Source organism: Lepidochelys olivacea, assembly GCF_965140295.1.
Source record: "Lepidochelys olivacea isolate rLepOli2 genome assembly, chromosome: 6".
In the NCBI taxonomy this organism is placed as follows: domain Eukaryota; kingdom Metazoa; phylum Chordata; order Testudines; family Cheloniidae; genus Lepidochelys; species Lepidochelys olivacea.
In genome coordinates this window covers 123,486,546-123,509,134 of record NC_140416.1, presented here as the reverse complement: position 1 = coordinate 123,509,134, position 22,589 = coordinate 123,486,546, and the positions used below count along the sequence as shown (strand labels likewise).

Below are 22,589 nucleotides of genomic sequence, written 5' to 3'. Positions count from 1 at the left end.
CTCACTACAGGCTGGCAGTACCTGTTGGGCCTCATCTGCCAATCCACAGGCCTTGTGTTTGAAAGCAGAACCTGTTCTCTGCAGTAAGTGTGACGCCCCCAGCTGAGGTTACGATTTAGGGTACATCAGCAGAGGGTGTCGGAAGAAAGATTTACTGCCTCTTGATGTATTATCTAAAAGAAAACGTGGGTGGATAAAGCTGACCAGAATCTATGTATAAACTAACGTTGACTCTGTTTTCCTCTCCTTTAACATCACAAAATTAGAAAGAGCCCTAGCTGCATTTTACATGTGTAAACAAGAACTTCCTATTTTGCCAATGAACAATTGCGAGTAGCAGCACATAACTGGAGGCCCCAACTGAGGTCAAGCCTCCATTGTGCTGGGCACTGTATAGACACAAAGTATGAGACCGTCCCTATGCCAAAGAGCTTACAGTTTGAACAGAGAAATCAGCAAGAGTTGAGAGGACAAGAGGCACAGAAAGGTGAAGTGACTTGTTCAAGGTGACACAGCAAGACAGAAACAAAACTGGGAAAAGGACCCAGGTCTCCTGGGTCCCAGTTCTCTACCTCTCCAATATCTAAGCAGGTAATTAGCTCTAGTTTGGGATAAATGGGCTCCGAGAGTGCGACTACTAGAATTAAGGTGTTTATGTAAAACGATGCAGGGGCTGAGTCAGAGCCACAGCCATTAGAATAGAGTTCTAATCATCCAAACCTAGTCAGACATGCGCTGGGCTGCATTTGCAGAAGACTCAGACCTTAAGGTCAGAAGGACATAAAGAACGGCCATACTGGATCAGACCAAAGGTCCAGCTATCCCAGTATCCTGTCTTCCAACAGCGGCCAATGCCAGGTGTTTCACAGGGAATCAACAGAAAATCATCAAGTGATCCATCCCGTTGCCCATTCCCAGCTTCTGGCAAACAGTGGCTACAGATACCATCCCTACCCATCCTAGCTAATAGCCATTGATGGATCTATCCTCCATGAATTTATCTAGTTCTTTTTTAAACGCTGTTATAGTCTTGGCCTTCACAACAACCTCTGGCAAGGAGTTCCACAGGTTGACTGTGCGTTGTGTGAACAAATGCCATCTTGACCATCTAGCCTGACCTTCAAGAAGGCCTTATTGATTTTTAAGATGGGTTCTGCAGACAAATACATTTTAATTTCTAGATATCCATTGCTCACAACTTGTGGGTACCTTGCAGTTAAAAAAAAAAAAAAATCCAGGAAACAAACATAAAATCCACATCTTACTCACTAGCACGAGCATGTGCTCTCTCTCTCTGTGTCACACACACACACACTCACTCCCCGGCTCCCTCCCATCACCCCTCTAAAGTCTGTACTCCTTCCCTGAAGGCCACAAAAACACTTTGGTGTAAGGGAACAGCACATTGCAGAGTTGCAGCTTTCAGCAAAGAAGGTCCTGCATCCCACACAAAACATGGGGCAAGAGATCAGGCTGAGCAAGTTGTAGAGTGACAAACACAGAAAGGATACGTGGAAGATAATTATAAGGAGGGATTTGAAAATGAAGAGGGGAGCAAAAAGTGGGATATTAACACTGCGCACTCAGAGGTGATACAGATTACATTTTGGGAGAGGAGTTGGAATTCTCTCACACTCCAGGAACAGGTTAATTGTCTCATCCCAATTTCCATTGTGGACACCCTTCCTGATTTCACCTCTCCTTGCAGGACTTCAAGGTCAGTCTTCAGATCAACAGGTATCCTGGGCAATGACTTATCTTCTCCTGCACCGGGACAGGGTGGTGATAGGAGAAAATCTACAGCGCTCTCATCAGCCCAGGATAGAAAAATGGCAGCACATTAACATGCAGGGGTGAGAGAGACGGTCTTTCCTAACACAGCTAGATGGGTATTAGCCAATTCCCTCAATCTGAACTTGCACTCCCCCTTACCTCTCCGCTCTCACACAATGACTCACACAGACCATGGGAACCGAGGAGGCTGCAATCAAAGGAACTGGGACAGGAAGTCATCGCTGCCCAGAAAAGCATCCCTAGCAGGAAGCTTGGTGGAGGTGAGGGACAAGAGGGAAAGGACAAGAGAGATGGAAGGCAGCAACACTGCCTGTTCCTCTCTGCCTCTCCCATAGAGTATTTGTGGGGGGGAGGGGGGGGGGGTTGTGCCTGCAGGAGAGGTTTGAACACTAGCTCTGTAAACAGACATTAATGTACAGGCTATTCTGTAACAATTTATGGGGGGGAGGGGAGAAATGCCTCTTGCCTTTAAACTAATAAAACAAACCGTACCGTTATAAATTAATAGCTGATAGATAAAACAGACAAGAAAGAAGGAGAAACAACAAAAAGGAAATAACCAAAGGTAATTGTGTACCATGCTTTAAATAATTCTGCAGCGTTTCCTGAAACCAAACCACTGAAACTACTGCAACCACCATTTTTTCAGCGAATGGTAATAAAATGCAAATACCCTATTACTGCTGTGTGAACACAAATATACAGGGGAAATGGCAGTGTTTAGTGACAGAGTACGTGCCTCCCAACAGTACTGGGAAAGAATGCAAAACTTACCTGGCTCTAACTTGATAATTTTTACAGCAGCCAACTCTCCTGTATGAAGATTTCTGGCCTAAAATAAGAAAGTTAAGACATATTTAATCATAATGCAAGGGCATCGGACATAGCCTTATAAACAATGGCCTTTTACGTAGTGAGGCCTTGTATTATAGTACAGCACAATGCAATTAATTGCAAGCCCTCTGGGGCAGAGATTGGCTGTTTCTATGGTTGTACAGCTCCAAGCACAATGGGCCCTAATTCTGGCAGGGGTCTTGGGGTGCCACCAGTGTGCTAACATTTACCCTAATCAAGCTCAGAAAAATACAGTTAGTATTACTGCAACTGGTGTCTCTACACATTCATGCTTGTGGGATGTACTCCTCCGGGCTGCTGCGGTAGAACCCTTCGGGAGCCTGTCTGGACGGCACCAGCAGCCTCTTGCAGCACCAGTCGGTCAGAGGTGAGGTTATAAAGGACTGCGCAGTCCCCACTCCCTCATTTCCTACCACTAACCCCCAGAGCGTTGTGTAAGCAGAACTCATACGAAGAGGGGAAGGTAGATGAGCAGTGAGACTATGCAGAGGCAACATTCTTAAAATAGCCACCATTTCTCATAAGTAACCTTAATCTTCACTCCACGGCAGCCTCTGCGTTGTCCTGCTTGTGTGAGTCTAGCCAGCAGTTCAGCCCTCAGGGAAGGTAGGCTGATGAGTTCTAACTAATCATGGATCACAGAACTGCTCTCTCATAGTATAAGATCAAGATGCCAAAGTTAAGAGAGTAGTGCTGCACAAATATGTGATTAGAACCCCAGTGATCAGCCTTGCAGATTTCTATGATGGAAACATTTCACAGGGATTTCATGTTATCTCAGCTCCAGTAAAGTGAGCACTAAGTCACGCAGGTGCTGTCACCCTCGCTAAGGTACATTATTTTTGACGTACAGCCTAATTCACTTAGGCAGGTGCTGAATGGAAGTGGCATCTCCCTTCCACCGATCATCCAAAGGTTACAAGAAATCTATTCCTAATTGTTTTATCCCCATCCAAAATAGAAACACACATTTCTCTGGGCACCTTGGATATGGAGTGAGGTTACAGGAGGAATCTGGGAAATAAACCACTTGAGATAGATGAAATTCGGACACTGCTTTTAGCAAGAACTCAGGATGAGGATACAGAGCAAGTTCGTCCCCCTGGAATGAGGAGAAAGGAGGCTCAACCCTTGAAGCACACAACGCACTCCTCCCCCAGATTAGTAATGCTGATTTTAACACTAGGAGGAATAAGGAGCAGTAGCCCAAGAACTCTAAAGCTGAATCCCTCATCTTTGTCAGCACCAAGTCAAGGTTCCATGTCACGACAGATCCTCTAACCTTCAGAAGACAACAACCAGCCCTTTCAAAATCCGGAGGTTGTCAGGCAACTGGAGGTCGCAGAACCATCCACTGCAAGTGACATGCTGAGATGGCAGACAGGTGCAGCTCGACTGAAGACAAGACGACGCTGAGCGAATAGCCCAAACGAGAAGATATGGAGGCGGAACATAGATTGTTATCCACTGTCCACAGAGGAAAACTTTCTCCACTTCTGAGAGTAACCTTTCACATTGACTGGCTTTCTAGAGCGCAGGAGAATCACTTTGCACTTCTACAGAGTGAATCAGCGCAGAAGTAGTCTGTGTCGAAGCCAAGAGGTAAAGTGACTTGGTCAGAATACAGGATAAGGGTCTTCCTGACATTGCAGGCCTGACAATACCATTAGGAAATATGGAGATTCTCATTAGAGACCAAGGACAGATTCGCTCACACTGTGACTCATGAAGCGCTTACTGGTGTCCCCAGAGATATGGCTGATCACATAGTGTTGGCTTTTCCCTCTTTGCTTCCAGCTGTTCAATTGCATTTTTTAGAAGTTGAAACATATAACACACTATAGCCTTTCCCGATTCTACTTTTCCATGTAAGCAATAGCTGCCATTGCTACAGGGATGTTATGCAAATGTCAAGTAGATAGGATGCAGTCTGCCAACCTTCTTTGGCATTCTGAAAATACCTGGCACTGATTCACAGCTTTTAAGACCAAAAGGATCATTGTGATAATCTAGTCTGACCTCCAGCATAACACAGACCACAGAACTTCCCTGAATTAATCCCTGCTCAAATCCAATAGCTGTGGTTGAACCAAAGCAGATCTTTTAGAAAATCATCCAATATGGATTTAAAAAATTTTCAGTGATAGAGAATCCACCACAACCCTTGGAGTAAGTTGTTCCAAATGGTTAAATTACCCTCACTGTTCAAAATTTGCACTTTATTTCTAGTCTGAATTTGTCTAGCTTCAGCTTCCGGTCATTGGACTTTTTTATACCTTTGTGTGCTAGAATAATAATAGCGGGCTTGTCAGATTTCTGTTAAATTACATAGATTGAGCTCCTTGAATCTCTCATTATAAAGGTATGTCTTCCAGTCACTTCTCTGAATCCTCTCTAATTTTTCACCCTCATTCTGGAATTGCGGACATCAGACCTGGACACAATATTTCAGTAATGGTTGCATCAGTGCCAAATACAGAGGCAATATACTCACCCTACTGCTACTTGAGATTTCCTCTTATACATCTAAGGATGGCATTAGCCCTTTTGACTTCAACGTCATACTGGGAGCTCATGTTCAGCCAATTATCTACCATGCCCCACCCCGGCCTTTTTCAGAGTCTCTTCTTCCCAGGATAGAGTCCCCCAGCCTGTAAGGAAGGCCTGCATCTTTGTTCCTAGACGTACAATCTGACACGTGGCCATACTGAACTGTATATTATTTGCTTATGCCCTGCTTACCAAGCAATCCAGATTGCTCTATATCATGACCTGTCTTCTCCATTATTTACCACTCCCCCAATCTTTGGGCCATCTGCAAACTTTCAGTAATAATTTTACTTTCTTCCACATCATTTATAAAAATATTAAAAAGCACAGGGCCAAGAATCAAACTCTGCAGAAACCCACTAGATGATTTCGTGTTTACAACTGCATCTTGAGACCTATCAACTGTTAACAAGTTTTTGAACGATTTAATATGTTACATATTGACTTTGTATTGTTCTATCTTCTTAAGCAAAATGTTGTGAGGTACCAAGTCAAACACCTTGCAGAAGTCTAAGTATATTACATCAACACTATTACCATTATCAAACAAAAGTGTAATCTTCACAAAAAGATATCCAGTTGGACAAGATCAAAAATAAACGACTTGCCCCCCGGCCCCCCGTGGGTCTGTCTATTCATTTGTTGTCTCTTGTCTTGTACTTAGATTGTAAGCTCTTTGAGGGCAAGGACAGTCTCTTTGTTCTGTGTTTGTACAGCACCTAGCATAAGGGAGTCTTGATCCATGACTGGTTTCATCAGGAATCATAACATTCAAAAACCAGTAGGAGAACACTTCAATCTCTCTGGTCACTCAACAACAGATCTAAAAGTGGCAATTCTTCAACAAAAAAAACTTCAAAAACAGACTCCAATGTGAAGCTGCAGAACTGGAATTAATTTGCAAACTGGATACCATCACATTAGGCCCGAATAGAGACTGGGAGTGGTTGGGTCATTACAAAACCTAAACTTAATTTCCCCAATACTAATTTCTCCCTACTGTTACTCACACCTTCTTGTCAACTGTCTGTAATGGGCCACTCTCTTAGCACTTCAAAAGTTATTTTTCCTCCTTTGGTATCCTGCTGTTAATTGATTTAACTCGTTAGACTGACCTCAGACTTGGTAAAGCAACCCCCAAACCTTTCACATATTTATACCTGCTCCTGTATTTTCACTCCATTCATCCAATGAAGAGGGTTCTAGCCAACAAAAGCTTATGCCCAAATAAATTTGTTAGTCTCTAAAGTGCCACATGGACCCTCGTTTTTTTTTATCTATGACTGGGGCTTGGCTCTAGGGTGCTATGATAATACAAATACATTTCCATAAACCCTTTCCTGTCTGACATTATATTACCCTTTTAATTCTTTATACTTGAGTCCCATATCAGCTGTTCCATTATTTTGCTCATGATTTAAGTCACACTGAACAGGGCTATAATTATATAGGTTGTCCATTTTACCCTTTTTAAAATACTGTAACAACATTCTTCCAGTCCTCTGGAACTTCTGCAGTATTCCAAGATTTACTGAGAATCAACATTAACAGTCCAGAGAGCTCCTCCACAGATCTTTTAAAATTCTTGAATGCAAGTTATCCAGACCTGCTGATTTTTAATGTCTAACTTTAATAGCTGCTGTTTAACCTTCTCATCAGTTACTGTTGAAATGGAAAGTATTTAATGATCCTTTGTTTATATTATTTACCTTTTTCACAAATACCGCACAGAAATATTTATTGAACATTCCTGCATTATTGACAGTTCTACCATTTCCATCAAGAACTGGGCTAGTATCACTATTAGGACTCCTTTTTGTTCCCAATATACTTAAAAGAACCCTATTCTTTATTGTCCTTGACTCCGCTGGCCATCTCCTTGTGTCCTTTTGCATCCCTTACCAATGTTCTACAGTTTCTGATGAAAAGTCTTTTAAGTTCATTTAAAAGCTGAAGTCAGCCTTAGCACATCTATGCTGATGCCTTGGTTCTTGGGTCTTCAATGCTTCTGCTTGGTAGCAGTCACAGATTTCAGAACTACAAGCATGATAATCTGGTAGCAAGTTCCCAACTTGCCCAGCTTTGAAGCCCAAGGCAGCCTACTCAATCCCTTCACAGGTTTCAGAGTAACAGCCGTGTTAGTCTGTATTCGCAAAAAGAAAAGGAGTACTTGTGGCACCTTAGAGACTAACCAATTTATTTGAGCATGAGCTTTCGTGAGCTCATGCTCAAATACACTGGTTAGTCTCTAAGGTGCCACAAGTACTCCTTTTCTTTTTGCGAATCCCTTCACAGAGGCAGAACAACAAAATGGCAGATGAAATTCAACGTTGATAAATGCAAAGTAATGCACACTAGAAAAAATAATCCCAACTATATATACAAAACGATGGGGTCTAAATTAGCTGTTACCATTCAAAGATGATTTTGGAGTCATCATGGATAGTTCTCTGAAAACAACTGCTCATTATGCAATGGCAGTCAAAAAAAAAAAACCTAACAAAGTTAGGAATCATTAGGAAAAGGATACAGAAGATAGAAAATGTCATGATATCACTATATAAATCCATGGTATGCCCACACCTCTTGGTCATCCCATCTCAAAAAAGATACATTAGAATTGGTAAATATAAAGAGAAGAGCAACACAAATGATGAGGTTTATGGAACAGCTTCCACAGGAGGAGAGAGTAAAAAGGCTAGGACTGTTCAGCTTAGAAAAGACGATGAAGGAGGAATACAACAGAGGTCTATAAAATCATGAATAGTGTGGAGAAAGTAAATAAGGAAGTGTTATTTACCCCTTCACATAACACAAGAACCAGGGGTCACCACTTAAATTAACAGGCAGCTGGTTTAAAACATAAGGAAGTACTTGTTCACCCAACATGTGGAACTCGCTGTCAGAGATGATGCGAAGGCAACACTATAACAGGGTTCAAAAGAGAATGAGGTAAGTTCATGGAGGATAGGTCCATTAGTGGCTATTAGCCAAGATGGTAGGGGGGCAAATCCATGCTCTGGGTGTCCCTACACCTCCAACTGCCAAAAGCTGGGACTGGATGACAGGGGATGGATCACTCGCTAATTGCCCTGATCTCTTCATTCCCTCCGAAGGATCTGGCACTGGCTGCTGTCAGAAGACAGGATACTGGGCTAGATGGACCATTGGTCTGAATTAACATGACCATTCTTATGATGCTGAGCTGATGCCAGATCCAGAGACTTGGCTCATAAGGCCTTTGCTGTGAAGAAGACATTGAGCCTCCACTCCGCTTGCTGTTGGTACAGGCCCAAGACACAATTACATCCAGGCAGCAATCCAGGGAATGTGGTTCCCGCAGGCAAAACAAACAGCGAGTGTGTGATTCAACCTAAGGGAACATGAAGGAGTATGATGCATACCACTTAAACCTGACCTTAACCAGATCCTTACAAAGTGGATCTGCCATAGCTAACTGATCTCTGGATCACTAGAAATATTTAGCGTGCTATGGCACAATTTAGCTGAACTATTAAGATCAAGTGTAGTATCTGTTCTTATCAGTTTAATATCTGATACGTCCTCTATCTGACACACACCAAAAGTCAGTCTGTGCACAGAGAGCGACAGGCCCTACATCTGCAGCTAGCCACCCAAAGGAAGAAACTGGAGTTACGTAGGCCTTTTCAACCCTCTGCTCCAAACATCCAGTGCCTGCCGGTAGCTTGTGCAGTACTAACCAGTACTGTCCTTCTAGAAGGGCCCCTTGGCTCAGCAACACAAATGGAAATACACCAAGGACATCAAAGAACCACCAGTTTCCTTTTTTATGGCTGTATCTACACTGCTACTTTCAGCGCTAAAATTTTAGTTGCTCAGGAGAGCGAAAAAACACCCCCCCGCGTGACAAAAGTTTTAGCCTGAAAAGCACCAGTATAAACAGCACTTTCTCGCCGGGAGCACACCGCTCATTCGGGGTGGTGGTGTTTTGTTTTTTAAATCGCTGGGAGAGCTGACCCCCAGCAATAAGGTGTGTCTACACTGCCCACATCATAGCGCGGCCATGCTGTAATGTGAGCAGTGTGGACATACTCTTAGTAGCAGTGATTTCAGAGTTGCCCTGTGACCCAGCAGTGGGACAACATGCTACCAGGTACAGAAATCCATTTACGCAGCTTTTCTAATACTTGAGAAGAAACCGAGAATCATGCTAAAGCGTGTGATGACTTTTGTAATGTAGACCAATTGTGACCACAGCCAGGCTTAGGATATAAACACAGGGAAAGGACATACTTTCCCATTTATCACTGAAACTGTAGCTATGCCCCCCCAATATAATTCTCAAGGCACAAGGTACTGTTCCACATAGGTTGTTTGTGGTTTTATTTTGTGGTGTTCCATATTACCCACCCAAATTACAAGATTTTCACTGTGGCTTGAAAAGCATTCCTCGGATTGACATTAAAAAGCTGTCAGAGGATACTGGAAATCGCAGACATGATAATTCCATGTAGGACATTACCTGGTCACTCCCCTCAAGCTCCACACATGGAAAAATATATTATGGGTGGGGCTCTCAGGCCACCCAACTATCAGAAATAAATGCGGAAAAGATGATTTCAGAACCAGTTACGTATACAGCACAGCAGGTGTACGTAGTGCCTTACAAATAAAATGAGAATCCCAGCACAGATGAATTTACAATCTAAATTACTGAGCTATGGAAGTGGACAAAATCAGGAAGAAAATGGGGGGAAGTAATTCACTTGCTGAACATCACAGCTACAGCTGCTATAGTCTTTATGTTCCTCGTTTTCCTGTTCCACCATCTTCAACACTGCGAGGAGAGGAAATGAGGAAGATCTAGGTGTCAATCTCCCATCCTCCGCTGTGGCAACAACTTCCATGTGGAGATCCCATCTGAAAAACCCTGGCCTCCAACCAACTCACCATTTTTGATCTCCAACTTTCGATCAACTGCCCCACTCACCAGAATGGCCGCTTGCTTGATCTGTTCTTCGCTCAATATTGCTCCTTCCACAAGATCTCAGTTTCCAAGTTCTTTCTCTCTGACCTCTACTACTCACCTCCTTTGCCCCTTTCACAACCTTTAATCTTAATTCTAATGACTTTTTTTTTTGCCAGTCCAAATCTCCACCCGGCTCTCTTCGACGCAGACTATCCCTCGAGTCTCTCCAAGATGCACCTTTGATCTCCTCCATCCTCTGTCACCAACATGTAGGTTTCTCGTCTGCTCTCCACTTCTAACCTCCCCCACCTCCTCATCCTGCTTACCCCCACTCTCACCATTTAAAACCCTTCATACTCTTTGGGCTCTTTGCCCTGACAAAACAGGCATGGCCTCATCTCTCCTAGCCTCATAAAGCAGCCCCTCAACTTCATTTCCCCCTCCATCTTTTACTCTTCACCTCCAAACTCACAGAATACGCCATCTACAACCACTGCCTTGAGCACCTCACCTGCTCAATCCTGGAGCCTCACCACTCCAATGAAAGCATCTCCTCTTGATCAAAGAGCAAGTCCTTTATTCCATCCTCATCAGCCTCTGCTCTGCTGTTTTTGACACTCTTGACAGAACCCACTTTCTCAACATCCTCTTGTCCCTTGGCTTCCATTACTGTCCCCTCACTGGTTCTCCTCTTACCTCTGTCCACCCCTCCAGGGCCTCCCTTTTTATAGGTAGCGGTCCTCTCCTCTCAACTTCTGTAGGGGCTCATCAGGAATCCACCCTCAGCCCCTTACTCTTTTCCAGGTAATCACAGCCCTCCCATAGCTTCACCTATCATTCCATGCCAATGACTCACAAATCTATCTTTCCACCCCAGCTCGTCTTCCTCTATCTATTCCCACATTACAGCCTGTCGTCGCACATCTCCGCAAGGTCAACTTGACATGTTGAAAAGACATCTGGGTCACTCTAAATCCAGGAAAACAACTTCCTTCCGCGTATGCAGGAAGTACACGTACTTGTGCCAAATCAGAGTACATTCAGTACTCTAGCAGTGATCAGGTTAAAACAAAAACTGTAAACATATTACAAGGCATTGAGCAAAAAAAACCCCCCAAAAAACCCAGAATGTGGAGACAAGTCTGTGGCTCTGGATATTTTCTTATGAAGAGGACGGGTATGTATGTGGAGAGTGTTCATGGACTGGGCATGGAGGCCTACGGGATCTTGAAAATTTAGAGTCCTCGCTCATCTCTCTGAAGTAAAGCTGCTGTGCTTTGTGGGAAGCTGTGGGAAACAATTGCTGCAAGCTGGCACCAACCCCATGGCCTTCTGTGGGACCACACACTGAGTTGCCTGCCTTCTCTTTGACAGAGGACTTGCTTCCTGCAGCATACCTTCCTCCACAGGATGAGCGCTCTCTGCAGTGTGCCATTGGCTCTCATCCCCACCTCTTGAGTTTCAGAACTGAGTGGCAATGGCAAAACTCCAGGACTAATCTGTGCAGTCACATACCATGCACAAGTGGCTAGCAAAGCATCTAACTGTATGCATCATCATTGTTACTGCACAAGCAAGATAAATGCACAGTTCTGGGAAATCAGGCTGTTGGTTTCTTACTGAAGTTACTTTCAGATTAGGCAAAATCCTCAAGAGCAAATTCAGAGGAGAAACATAGTACCTTCCTCTGGCCTGCAGGCAAAGCAAAGAGAGAGAATCTGTCATGAAGGCGAGTGGTTCCTTGCTTGCCCGGGACTCTATAGCAGGCCAGTGAGAAATGAGGGTGAGGAACGAGTTTCCAAAAGAATCAGAGATCTCAAAGGCAAGAGAAGTGCCCCAGGATCGTAGGAATCGCCAGACTGGAACAGATTCAAGAGCCACCAAGTCCAATATCCTCTCTCCAACAGTGGCCAGTACTAGACTCTTCCGAGGAAGGTGCAATAACTCCGCAGGAGCGGAGGTGATCATCTGCCCCTCACATTAGGCCTCACCCTGATCTCTAACAGTTATGGATTGCCTTAAGCCCCAGAGCATGAGCTTTAATATCCCTTCCAAATTTTTTGTAAGCATAACAACAACTCTAGATATTCTTGATACCCAGATAAATCGATTTGTCAGTGTTAGAAACGTCTCTTCTGCGAGGAGAAGAGGGGTAGAGAGCTGGAGAACTAACAGTTAAACTGTGAAGCAGGCGCCCAGGACATGCTACTATTAATATCTGCCTAGGAGGTGCCAACATCATCAGGAATGCTGCTGCCTCCTTAGTGGGTGAACCTAACCCGATAGCCAAACCACAGGTCGGTGGGTAGTTGTTGTGAGAATGCAACTTGTAACTAGAACCTCTTCACAACTATCAGTTTGTAAGTGGGGAGAATTTATTCTCCCTGAGTAAGCTTGCAGAAGTGCTGTGCTTGGAAAAATGTGGGCTGCTTTCTTTTACACGGCTTTGTGCCACATGACGAAAGTACGTTCTTTAGAGAAATCAGGTTCTCCAAAGAAAGAAAAGGAGGACTTGTGGCACCTTAGAGACTAACAAATTTATCTGACCATAAGCTTTTGTGAGCTACAGCTCACTTCATCGGATGCATTCAGTGGAAAACTCCAAAGAGTTTTTCCTCTACTTTGTTAAAGGATTTGCAACCAAAGGTTAAAATATAACTTACACCCTGTAGCCAGGCTTGGAGCCACTTTCTGACCTCCGCAGCTGCTCATCCAAGCAAGACTCTTCAAAGAAAATATACAACCTCTCTTCTTGTTTCTTGACTTTAGCAAAGCTTTTGACACGGTCTCCCACAGTATTCTTGTCAGCAAGTTAAGGAAGTATGGGCTGGATGAATGCACTATAAGGTGGGTAGAAAGGTGGCTAGATTGTCGGGCTCAACGGGTAGTGATCAATGGCTCCATGTCTAGTTGGCAGCCGGTATCAAGTGGAGTGCCCCAAGGGTCGGTCCTGGGGCCGGTTTTGTTCAATATCTTCATAAATGATCTGGAGGATGGTGTGGATTGCACTCTCAGCAAATTTGCGGATGATACTAAACTGGGAGGAGTGGTAGATACGCTGGAGGGGAGGGATAGGATACAGAAGGACCTAGACAAATTGGAGGATTGGGCCAAAAGAAATCTGATGAGGTTCAATAAGGATAAGTGCAGGGTCCTGCACTTAGGATGGAAGAATCCAATGCACCGCTACAGACTAGGGACCGAATGGCTAGGCAGCAGTTCTGCGGAAAAGGACCTAAGGGTGACAGTGGATGAGAAGCTGGATATGAGTCAGCAGTGTGCCCTTGTTGCCAAGAAGGCCAATGGCATTTTGGGATGTATAAGTAGGGGCATAGCGAGCAGATCGAGGGACGTGATCGTTCCCCTCTATTCGACATTGGTGAGGCCTCATCTGGAGTACTGTGTCCAGTTTTGGGCCCCACACTACAAGAAGGATGTGGATAAATTGGAGAGAGTCCAGCGAAGGGCAACAAAAACGATTAGGGGTCTAGAACACATGACTTATGAGGAGAGGCTGAGGGAGCTGGGATTGTTTAGCCTGCAGAAGAGAAGAATGAGGGGGGATTTGATAGCTGCTTTCAACTACCTGAAAGGGGGTTCCAAAGAGGATGGCTCTAGACTGTTCTCAATGGTAGCAGATGACAGAACGAGGAGTAATGGTCTCAAGTTGCAGTGGGGGAGGTTTAGATTGGATATTAGGAAAAACTTTTTCACTAAGAGGGTGGTGAAACACTGGAATGCGTTACCTAGGGAGGTGGTAGAATCTCCTTCCTTAGAGGTTTTTAAGGTCAGGCTTGACAAAGCCCTGGCTGGGATGATTTAACTGGGAATTGGTCCTGTTTCGAGCAGGGGGTTGGACAAGATGACCTTCAGGGGTCCCTTCCAACCCTGATATTCTATGATTCTATGATTCTCACCTAGGGACAACTCCAGAGGCCTGTTCAAAGCCAGACTGGGGGCGGAGGGGGAGAACGGGGGGACTAGAGACCACAGGGTGGCTTCAAAGCTCCTCTGGACAAGCTATTAAGATCAGTACCTGGAGTAGCCTCTGAAGGCAGACCCTGTATTCTGGTCCCACCCCACCCCCAATCCTATTGCCGTGCACAAATCCTCAGAAGAGCGCAGCATACTGCAAAGGAGGTGCACGTTCCACTTGTCTGTGCAAGGAGTCCCTGTATCCCCCTCCCTATCCCTGAGGAACAAAATGATATGGGTTCCACTCCCATGGAGCCTCTTTACCAGGAGGAGAAGGATGTGCAGACTGAGCAGGTCTATAACAGACACTGAACAGCCATATTTGTCTGCCACATGGGGACGATCTAGGAACAGATGAACATGAGAAGTGGAAACAGACGTGGATGGCTATGAAAATGATACTATGACCCTGCAAAAGATTAACACAAATCCTGCTGGATGGGTGCACCTATCAGAATAGAGCTCTGCTAGACAGAAGAAACTGCACTTCCCCTTCTGAATCCCTACAACACTGCATTCATGAGCTGGCTCAGATCACCTGGGCACAGGTGAGGCACACTTGAAACTAATCCCAGTCACTAAGAGAGACACCAAACAGCAATTTCTAGTCTTCAGAGTTCTTTCATTTTTACTGACAAAAATACCCAGAAGCAATTGTTCACGTCATAATTTCCAGCTGGATTTCTAAGACAGAGAGCAGTACCAAGCTCTTTTATAGTGAAGAGCACAGAGCCTTTCAGAAAACATTCCCTAAACAGAGACATCACAGATTCTACACACTAAAGATTCATAGATTCATAAATATTAAGGTCAGAAGGGACCATTATGATCATCTAGTCTGACCTCCTGCACAACGCAGGCCACAGAATCTCACCCACCCACTCCTGCGAAAAACCTCTAGGTTGGTCTCTCACAACTGTAGCTATTACTTCTTTTCAAGAATAATAAGCCTAACAGAAAGTAGATTCATGGGGGAAATAAATATACTTCTACATCTCTCCTTTGTCACTCTATATTATGATTATTATGATAGTATTTAGACACCAATCAGACTGGGGCACCATACTGCAAGGTGCTGTACAAACAGATAATGATAGCCCCTGCCCAAAGACTTCATACCGAAATACTCTTTCCTCTAAACCAGAGACGATGGGAGGAGGGGGGGGGCGGCAGTGCACAATTTACAGGTTCTGGTGGTATGCAGCAGGGCTCAAGGCAGGACATATCAACCCTGGCAGAAATCTGCGGCTGCACGTGACCCTGCATGTCCTCTCCTCACACACCTCTGCTCTACACATTAAGATCCGCAAGTACAAAACAGAAGTTATGTTGAACAACTGACATGCTCACTCCACCTGCTTTTTGTCTGCTGGGGGCGGGTGCTGGGGGGGGGCGGATAAGGCCCAAAATACTTACAGGTAGTGAGGCTCTAAACTTCTATCACTTAAAAGAGATCCATATTCAGTGTAAAAGGCTATAAGCACCAAATACAAGAACTTGAATCTAAACTGTAAACTCTGTGGGGCAGGGTCTGTCATCTTCGTACCGGTCTGTACAGCACTTAACGCAATGGCTGTATCTACACAGCTCGTAGCAGGAAGCCTGCCAGCCCAGGTCGGCAGACTGGGGTTCACGTTACCACACTAGAAACAGCAGCAGAGACATTTTGGCTTGGGCTCTGAAGCCAAAGGAGAGGGGGTGGGTTTCAGAGCCTGAGCTCCAGCCTGTGCTGCAACTTCAAAGCGCTGTCTATGCAACTCTTTGTAGAGGGCTAGCAGGAGCCTCAGAGGCCCACCTCTGTTGAGCTAGGCTGCGAGGCTCACTGCTGTGAGCTACGTAGACATACCCAAGGAGGTCCAATCCCCCAACTGTACGGGGAGAGGTCAGCAAACCAGTAAAGTGCCTGAAACCACTATGGATTATTGCTAAAAGCAGCCAAGTCAGCAGGCTTAGCTTAACCAAGGCAGGAGGGGAGGGGGTCTTTGGGTGCCACAGAAAGGGCAGCTTGACCCCATGTCCTTCCTGATAAGAATTGTGTTGAAGTGGCTGATACATGCATTTTAGAAGAGCAGAATGTGCCCCAGGAATGTGTATTGGGGCCTCAAAGCTGCAAACTTTGGAAAAACCCACTCCTAGTTAATCAATAATCAAAAGGAACCTCTTGCTTGACCATTAAACTGCTTACTTAACAAGTTTTCTTTAAGGGACATGTATAAATAAGAGGAGAAAGTCTGAGGTAGTGGGACTCTTTTTGGACTCTCCCTCTGGATACATCTGTCAGTCCCCACCAGCAGACGGAAGATTTGGCCACCGGAAGCCTGCCACTGTGTCACTTGAGAGCCACACTCAGCTTTGGTAATTATCAAGGGTTGGGGGTGTTTTACTAACCTGTTGCAGACGTGTGTAAGTGCTTGAGACTAAGTAAAGTTTAGCTTTAAGTGAAAGCACTCGTGTTGTCCTGTTTGTGCCAGCCATTTATCAATCGGATGGCTGTGTCTCCCCTGATTTATTTCCTGACACCACCTCGCATAGAGTAAAAATTACCAAGAGCTTTGGATTGAAAGAACTCCAGGTAACACAACGGGGCCTCCAGGCACTACTATAGTAAAAATATATAATACTTAAATGTACCAGCAGCCAGTTAAAGTGCAAAAGTACATTTGCTACTTTGAAAATCTGGGGCCGAAGGGAGGGAGAAAACGTACCCTTTTCACCCACAAGACAAAACGCTGCCATTTAAATATCATGTTTTAAACAAATAGAAAAACAAACCCAAAAATTTCCCACTTGTATTAAGCCACCTTAGATTCTGTTGAAGAAATTTACGAATCCATTTACTTTTCACTATTGATGCTGTTGGTTTACTTTTTTGAATTTATCAGAGTTTGGGACAATGAAAATAGCCGAGTCAGTTTTGCTTTCTGGTTCCCTTGCAAGGCTTTCATTGCAAACACAGAACTTCTTCCCAGGCCCTCCCCAAAACTACCCACCCCCACAATAAATACATTAGGGAAAAGTTTCTATTCATCTTCTGTTTTGTGAAAGTTCGTTTATTCACAATCTAAAAAAGTTGGATTAACTTTGATCTGAATGCCCCTTTACGACTTAAAACCAAAGAACTGGTTGTGTGTTTTGCACAAGGCACATGGATTCCACTCATTTAAATTCTCTTACAGGTACTGTGTGCCCTTCCTAAACCAAACACATACTTACAACAGATGTTTTACTCTGGCTCACATGAGCCCATTTATATAATTAAGTACCGAGCTGTTTTTTAAATAAAGGTTATTTAACCTATAACTGCAGTTCTTTGTGCTGTCAGTACAGATGCACGCTTAGTATGCATGCACACTAAGCTCCAAAGATGGAACCTTTGAGAAAACTCTTGACCCTTGAGGCTACACACGTGTTCCCTTGAGGTACCAGACTCCCAGGCCCAACAATAAGGACCTATGACCCCAAGCCTCCATCAGCTCAGTTTCCTTATCACAATCTGTGAGAGAGAGACAGAAGAAGCAGGGCTGACGGTTCATAGATTCCAAGGCCAGAAGGGACCATTACGATCATCTAGTCTGCCCTCCTGGATAACACAGGTCAGAGAACTTCCCAAAATAATTCCTATAGCTGATCTTTTAGAAAAACAGCCAATTTTGACTTAAAATTTGTAAGTGATAGAGAGTCCACCACACACCTTGATAAATTGTTCTAATAGCTAATTACCCTCACTGGCAAAAATGTATGCCTTATTTCCAGTCTAAATTTGTCTAGCTTCAACTTCAAAAGCCATTGGATCATGTTACATACCTTTCTCTGCTAGACTGAAGAGCCCATTATTAAATATTCGTTCCTCATGTAGATACTCTTAGACTGTAATCAAATCAGCCTTCGTCTTCTCTTTGTTAAGCTAAATAGATTGAGCTCCTTCAGTCTATCACTATAAGGGCATGTTTTCTAATCCTTTAATCATTTGCGCAGCTCTTCTCTGACCCCTCTCCAGTTTATCAACATCCTTCTTGAATTGTGGGCACCAGAACTGGACACAGTATTCCAACTGCAGTCACACCAGTGCCAAATACAGAGGTAACATAACCTCTCTACTTCTACTAAAGACTCCCGTTTATGCGTCCCACGATCACATTAGCTCTTTAGCTCATTTTGCCACAGCATCTCACTGGGAGCTCATGGTCAGCTGCCTATCCACCCTGATCCTTAAATCTTTTTCAGTCATCCTTTTCCAGCATAAAAGTCCCCAGCCTGTAAGTATGGCCTACAGTCTTTGTTTCTAGATGTATACATTTACATTTAGCTGTATTAAGACCAATATTGTTTGCTTGCACCAGTTTGCTAAGTTTACCAGATCACTCTGAATCAGTGACCTGTCCTCTTCATTACTTACCACTTTCCCAATTTTTCTGTCAGGCGTAAAATTGATCAGTTATGATTTTAGGTTTTCTTCCAGGTCACTGACAAAAATGTTAAATAGAATAGGGCAAGAATAATCCCTGCAGGACCACACTGGCAACACACCTGTTGGATAACAACGCCCCATTTACAATTACATTGAGACCTATCAGTTAGCCAGTTTTTAATCCATTCTATATTGTTCTAGTGCTTTAATCAAATATAGATCTACGCTGACGACCTACTCCAAGAACAGTTGCTAGCTGTAACACCTTTTTCTTCAAGAATTGTCAGCATGCATCCCCAAACAGTAACAAACTCAAAGGAGGAGAGTTCCAATATTAAAATGAAGAAGGCAGGTCTACTCTTGTGAACTGGGATCAGCTCTGGAAGCCAAGATAAAAGAGTAATGTTGCATAAACAGATCAACTGTGCTCCAAGCGGTAGCTTTAGAGCTCAGCAACAGCAACGTTTGAGTCATTCTGAGCTACTTGGGACCCATGTGTTTCAACATCTTCAAGTAGAGATATTCTTGCAAGGTCATAACCACTCTAAAACCAAGCTTTGTTTCTATACTTTGATAATTCCCCTTGCTTCCCGCTTGACCGGATCTGGACGCTGATCCAGGAAGTGGAGGATTTTGCCCCACAAGAAGTGGTGTCAGGTTATCAGAACTTTATGATTTGCTATTTGCAGATGACTACTACAACTTCTGTCCCAATAAATTTCATCTGGTTCTCATCTGGCCCTGGTTCTCGTGGGGGACTTCAATCACCAACATCTGCTGGGAGAGCAATACATCAGTGCACAGACAATCCAGGAAGTTTTTGGAGAATATTGGGGACAACTTCCTGGTGCAAGTGCTGGAGGAACCAACTAGGGGCCATGCTCCTCTTGACTTGCTGCTCACAAACAGGGAAGAATTGGTAGGTGAAGTAGAATTGGGTAGCAAACTGGGGAGCAGTGACCATGAGATGATCGATTTAGAGGAGCAGCCGTGTTGGTCCATATCCACAAAAAGAACAGGAGTACTTGTTGCACCTTAGAGGCTAACAAATTTATTACAGCATAAGCTTTCATGGGCCACAGCCCACTTCATCGGATGCATAGAATGGAACATATAGTAAGAAGATATATATAAACACACACATACAGAGAAAGTGGAAGTTGCCATACAAACTGTAAGAGGCTAATTAATTAAGATGAGCTATTATCAGCAGGAGAAAAAAAAACTTTTGTAGTGATAATCAAGATGGCCCATTTAGACAGTTGACAAGAAGGTGTGAGGATTCTTAACATAGGGAAATAGATTCAATAGGTGTAATGACCCAGCCACTCCCAGTCTCTAGTCAAACCCAAGTTAATGGTATCTAGTTTGCATATTAATTCAAGCTCAGCAGTTTCTCGTTGGAGTCTGTTTTTGAAGCTTTTCTGTTGCAAAATTGCCACCCTTAAATCTTTTACCGAGTTGCCAGAGAGGTTGAAGTGTTCTCCTACCAGTTTTTGAATATTATGATTCCTGATGTCAGATTTGTGTCCATTTATTCTTTTGCGTAGAGACTGTCCAGTTTAGCCAATGTACTTGGCAGAGGGGCACTGCTGGCACATATCACATTGGTAGATGTGCAGGTGAACGAGCCCCTGATGGCGTGGCTAATGTGATTAGGTCCTAAGATGGTGTCACTTGAATAAATATGTGGACAGAGTTGGCATCGGGCTTTGTTGCAAGGATAGGTTCCTGGGTTAGTGGTTTTGTTGTATGACGTGTGGTTGCTGGTGAGTATTTGCTTCAGGTTGGGGGGCGGTCTGTAAGCGAGGACTGGTGTGTCTCCCAAGATCTGTGAGAGTGAGGGATCATTTTTCAGGATAGGTTGTAAATCTTTGATGATGCGCTGGAGAGGTTTTAGTTGGGGGCTGAAGGTGAGATGGTCGAGTTCATGATCCTGACACAAGGAAGAAAGGAGAGCAGCAGAATATGGACCCTGGACTTCAGAAAAGCAGACTTTGACTCCCTCAGAGAACTGATGAGCAGGATCCCCTGGGAGGCTAATATGAGGGGGAAAAGAGTCCAAGAGAGCTGTCTCTATTTTAAAGAAGCCTTATTGAGGGCGCAGGAACAAACCAATGTGCAGAAAGAATAGCAAATATGGCAGGTGACCTGCTTGGCTTAACAGAGAAATCTTTGGGGAACTTAAACACAAAAAGAAAGCTTACAACACATGGAAACTTGGACAGATGACTATGCAGGAGTATAAAAATATTGCTCGAGCATGCAGGGGTGTCATTAGGAAGGCCAAAGCACAATTGGAGTTGCAGCTAGCAAGGTATGTGAAGGGTAACAAGAAGGGTTTCTAAAGGTATGTTAGCAACAAGAAGGTGGTCAGGGAAAGTGTGGGTACCCTTACTGAATGGGGGAAGCAACCCAATGACAGATTATGTGGGAAAAGCTGAAGAACTCAATGCTTTTTTTGCCTCGGTCTTCACAGACAAGGTCAGCTCCCAGACGGCTGCACTGGGCAGCACAGTATGGGGAGGAGGTCAGCTAGGACCAGATCTAATGCAGCTGAGGGTGCTCAGGGAGTTGGCTAATGTGATTGCAGAGCCATTGGCCATTATCTTTGAAAACTCATGGAGACTGGGAGAGATCCTAGACGATTGGAAAAAGTCAAATATAGTGCCCATCTTTAAAAAACGGAAGGTGATGAATCCAGGGAACTACAGACCGGTCAGCCTCCCCTCAGTCCCTGGAAAAATCATGGAGCAGGTCCTCAAGGAAACCATTTTGAAGCACTTGGGGGAGAGGAAGGTGATCAGGAATTCACCAAGGACAAATCATGCCTGACCAATCTGATTGCCTTCTATGATGAGATAACTGGCTCTGTGGATAAGGGGAAAGTGGTGGATGTGATCTATCTTGACTTTAGCAAAGCTTTTGATACGGTCTCCCAGAGTATTCTTGCTAGCAAGTTAAAAAAGTATGGATAGGATCAATGGACTATAAGGCGGACAGAAAGCTGGCTATATCGTTGGGCTCAACAGGTAGTGATCAATGGCTCGATGTCTAGTTGACAGCCAGTATCAAGCAGAGTGCCCCAGGGGTCAGTTTTGTTCAACATCTTCATTAATGATCTGGATGATGAGATGGACTGCACCCTCAGCAACTCTGCGGATGACATTAAGCTGGGGGGAGAGGTAGATATGCTGGAGGGTACAGATAAGGTCCAGAGTGACCTAGATAAATTGGAGGATTTGGCTAAAAGAAATCTGATGAGGTTCAACACGGACAAGTGCAGAGTCCTGCACTTAGGACGGAAGAATCCCACGCACTGCAACAGGCTGGGGGCTGACTAGCTAAGCAGCAGTTCTGCAGAAAAGGACCTGGGGATTACAGTGGATGAGAAGCTGGATATGAGTCAGCAGTGTGCCCTTGTTGCCAAGAAGGCTAATGACATATCGGGCTCCATTAGTAGGAGCAACGCCGGCAGACGAGGGAAGTGATTATTCCCCTCTATATGGCACTGGTGAGGCTGCATGTGGAGTACTGCATCCAGTTTTGGTCCCCCCACGACAGAAAGGATGTGAACAAATTGGAGAGAGTCCAGTGGAGGGCAACAAAAATGATTAGGGGGCTGGCGCACATGACTTATGAGGAGAGGCTGAGGGAACTGGGATTGTTTAGTCTGCAGAAGAGAAAAGTGAGGGGGGATTTGATAGCAGCCTTCAACTACCTAAAGGGGGGGTTCAGGAGGATGGATCTAGGCTGTTCTTAGTGGTGGCAGATGACAGAACAAGGAGCAATGGTCTCAAGTTGCAGTGGGGGAGGTTTAGGTTGGATATTAGGAAAAACTTTTTCACTAGGAGGGTGGTGAAGCACTGGAATGGGTTACCTAGAGAGGTGGTGGAATCTCCATCCTTAGAGGTTTTTAAGGCCCGACTTGACAAAGCCCTGGCTGGGATGATTTAGTTGGGGGTGGTCCTGCTTTGAGCAGGGGGTTGGACTAGATGACTGTCTGAGGTCTCTTCCAACCCTAATCTACGATTCGATGATCTTCTGCATTTTCTC

General features: G+C 44.4%; 2 protein-coding genes across 2 annotated transcripts in view; one reads left to right on the top strand and one right to left on the bottom strand.

Moving 5' to 3' along the window:
- The window catches only part of MAP4K5 (mitogen-activated protein kinase kinase kinase kinase 5), an 88,401-nt gene that overhangs the window by 58,973 nt on the left and 6,839 nt on the right, over nt 1–22,589 (bottom strand). Inside the window, exon 3 of the mRNA XM_084630823.1 lies at nt 2,569–2,626. Within this exon, the coding sequence (XP_084486949.1) occupies nt 2,569–2,626 (58 nt within the window). The remainder of the gene's footprint in view (nt 1–2,568; nt 2,627–22,589) is intronic.
- Nucleotides 16,389–22,589, top strand: part of ATL1 (atlastin GTPase 1) — an 80,073-nt gene continuing 73,872 nt past the window's right edge. Inside the window, exon 1 of the mRNA XM_084630821.1 lies at nt 16,389–16,480. The gene's annotated coding sequence lies outside the window, so the exon portion shown is untranslated. The remainder of the gene's footprint in view (nt 16,481–22,589) is intronic.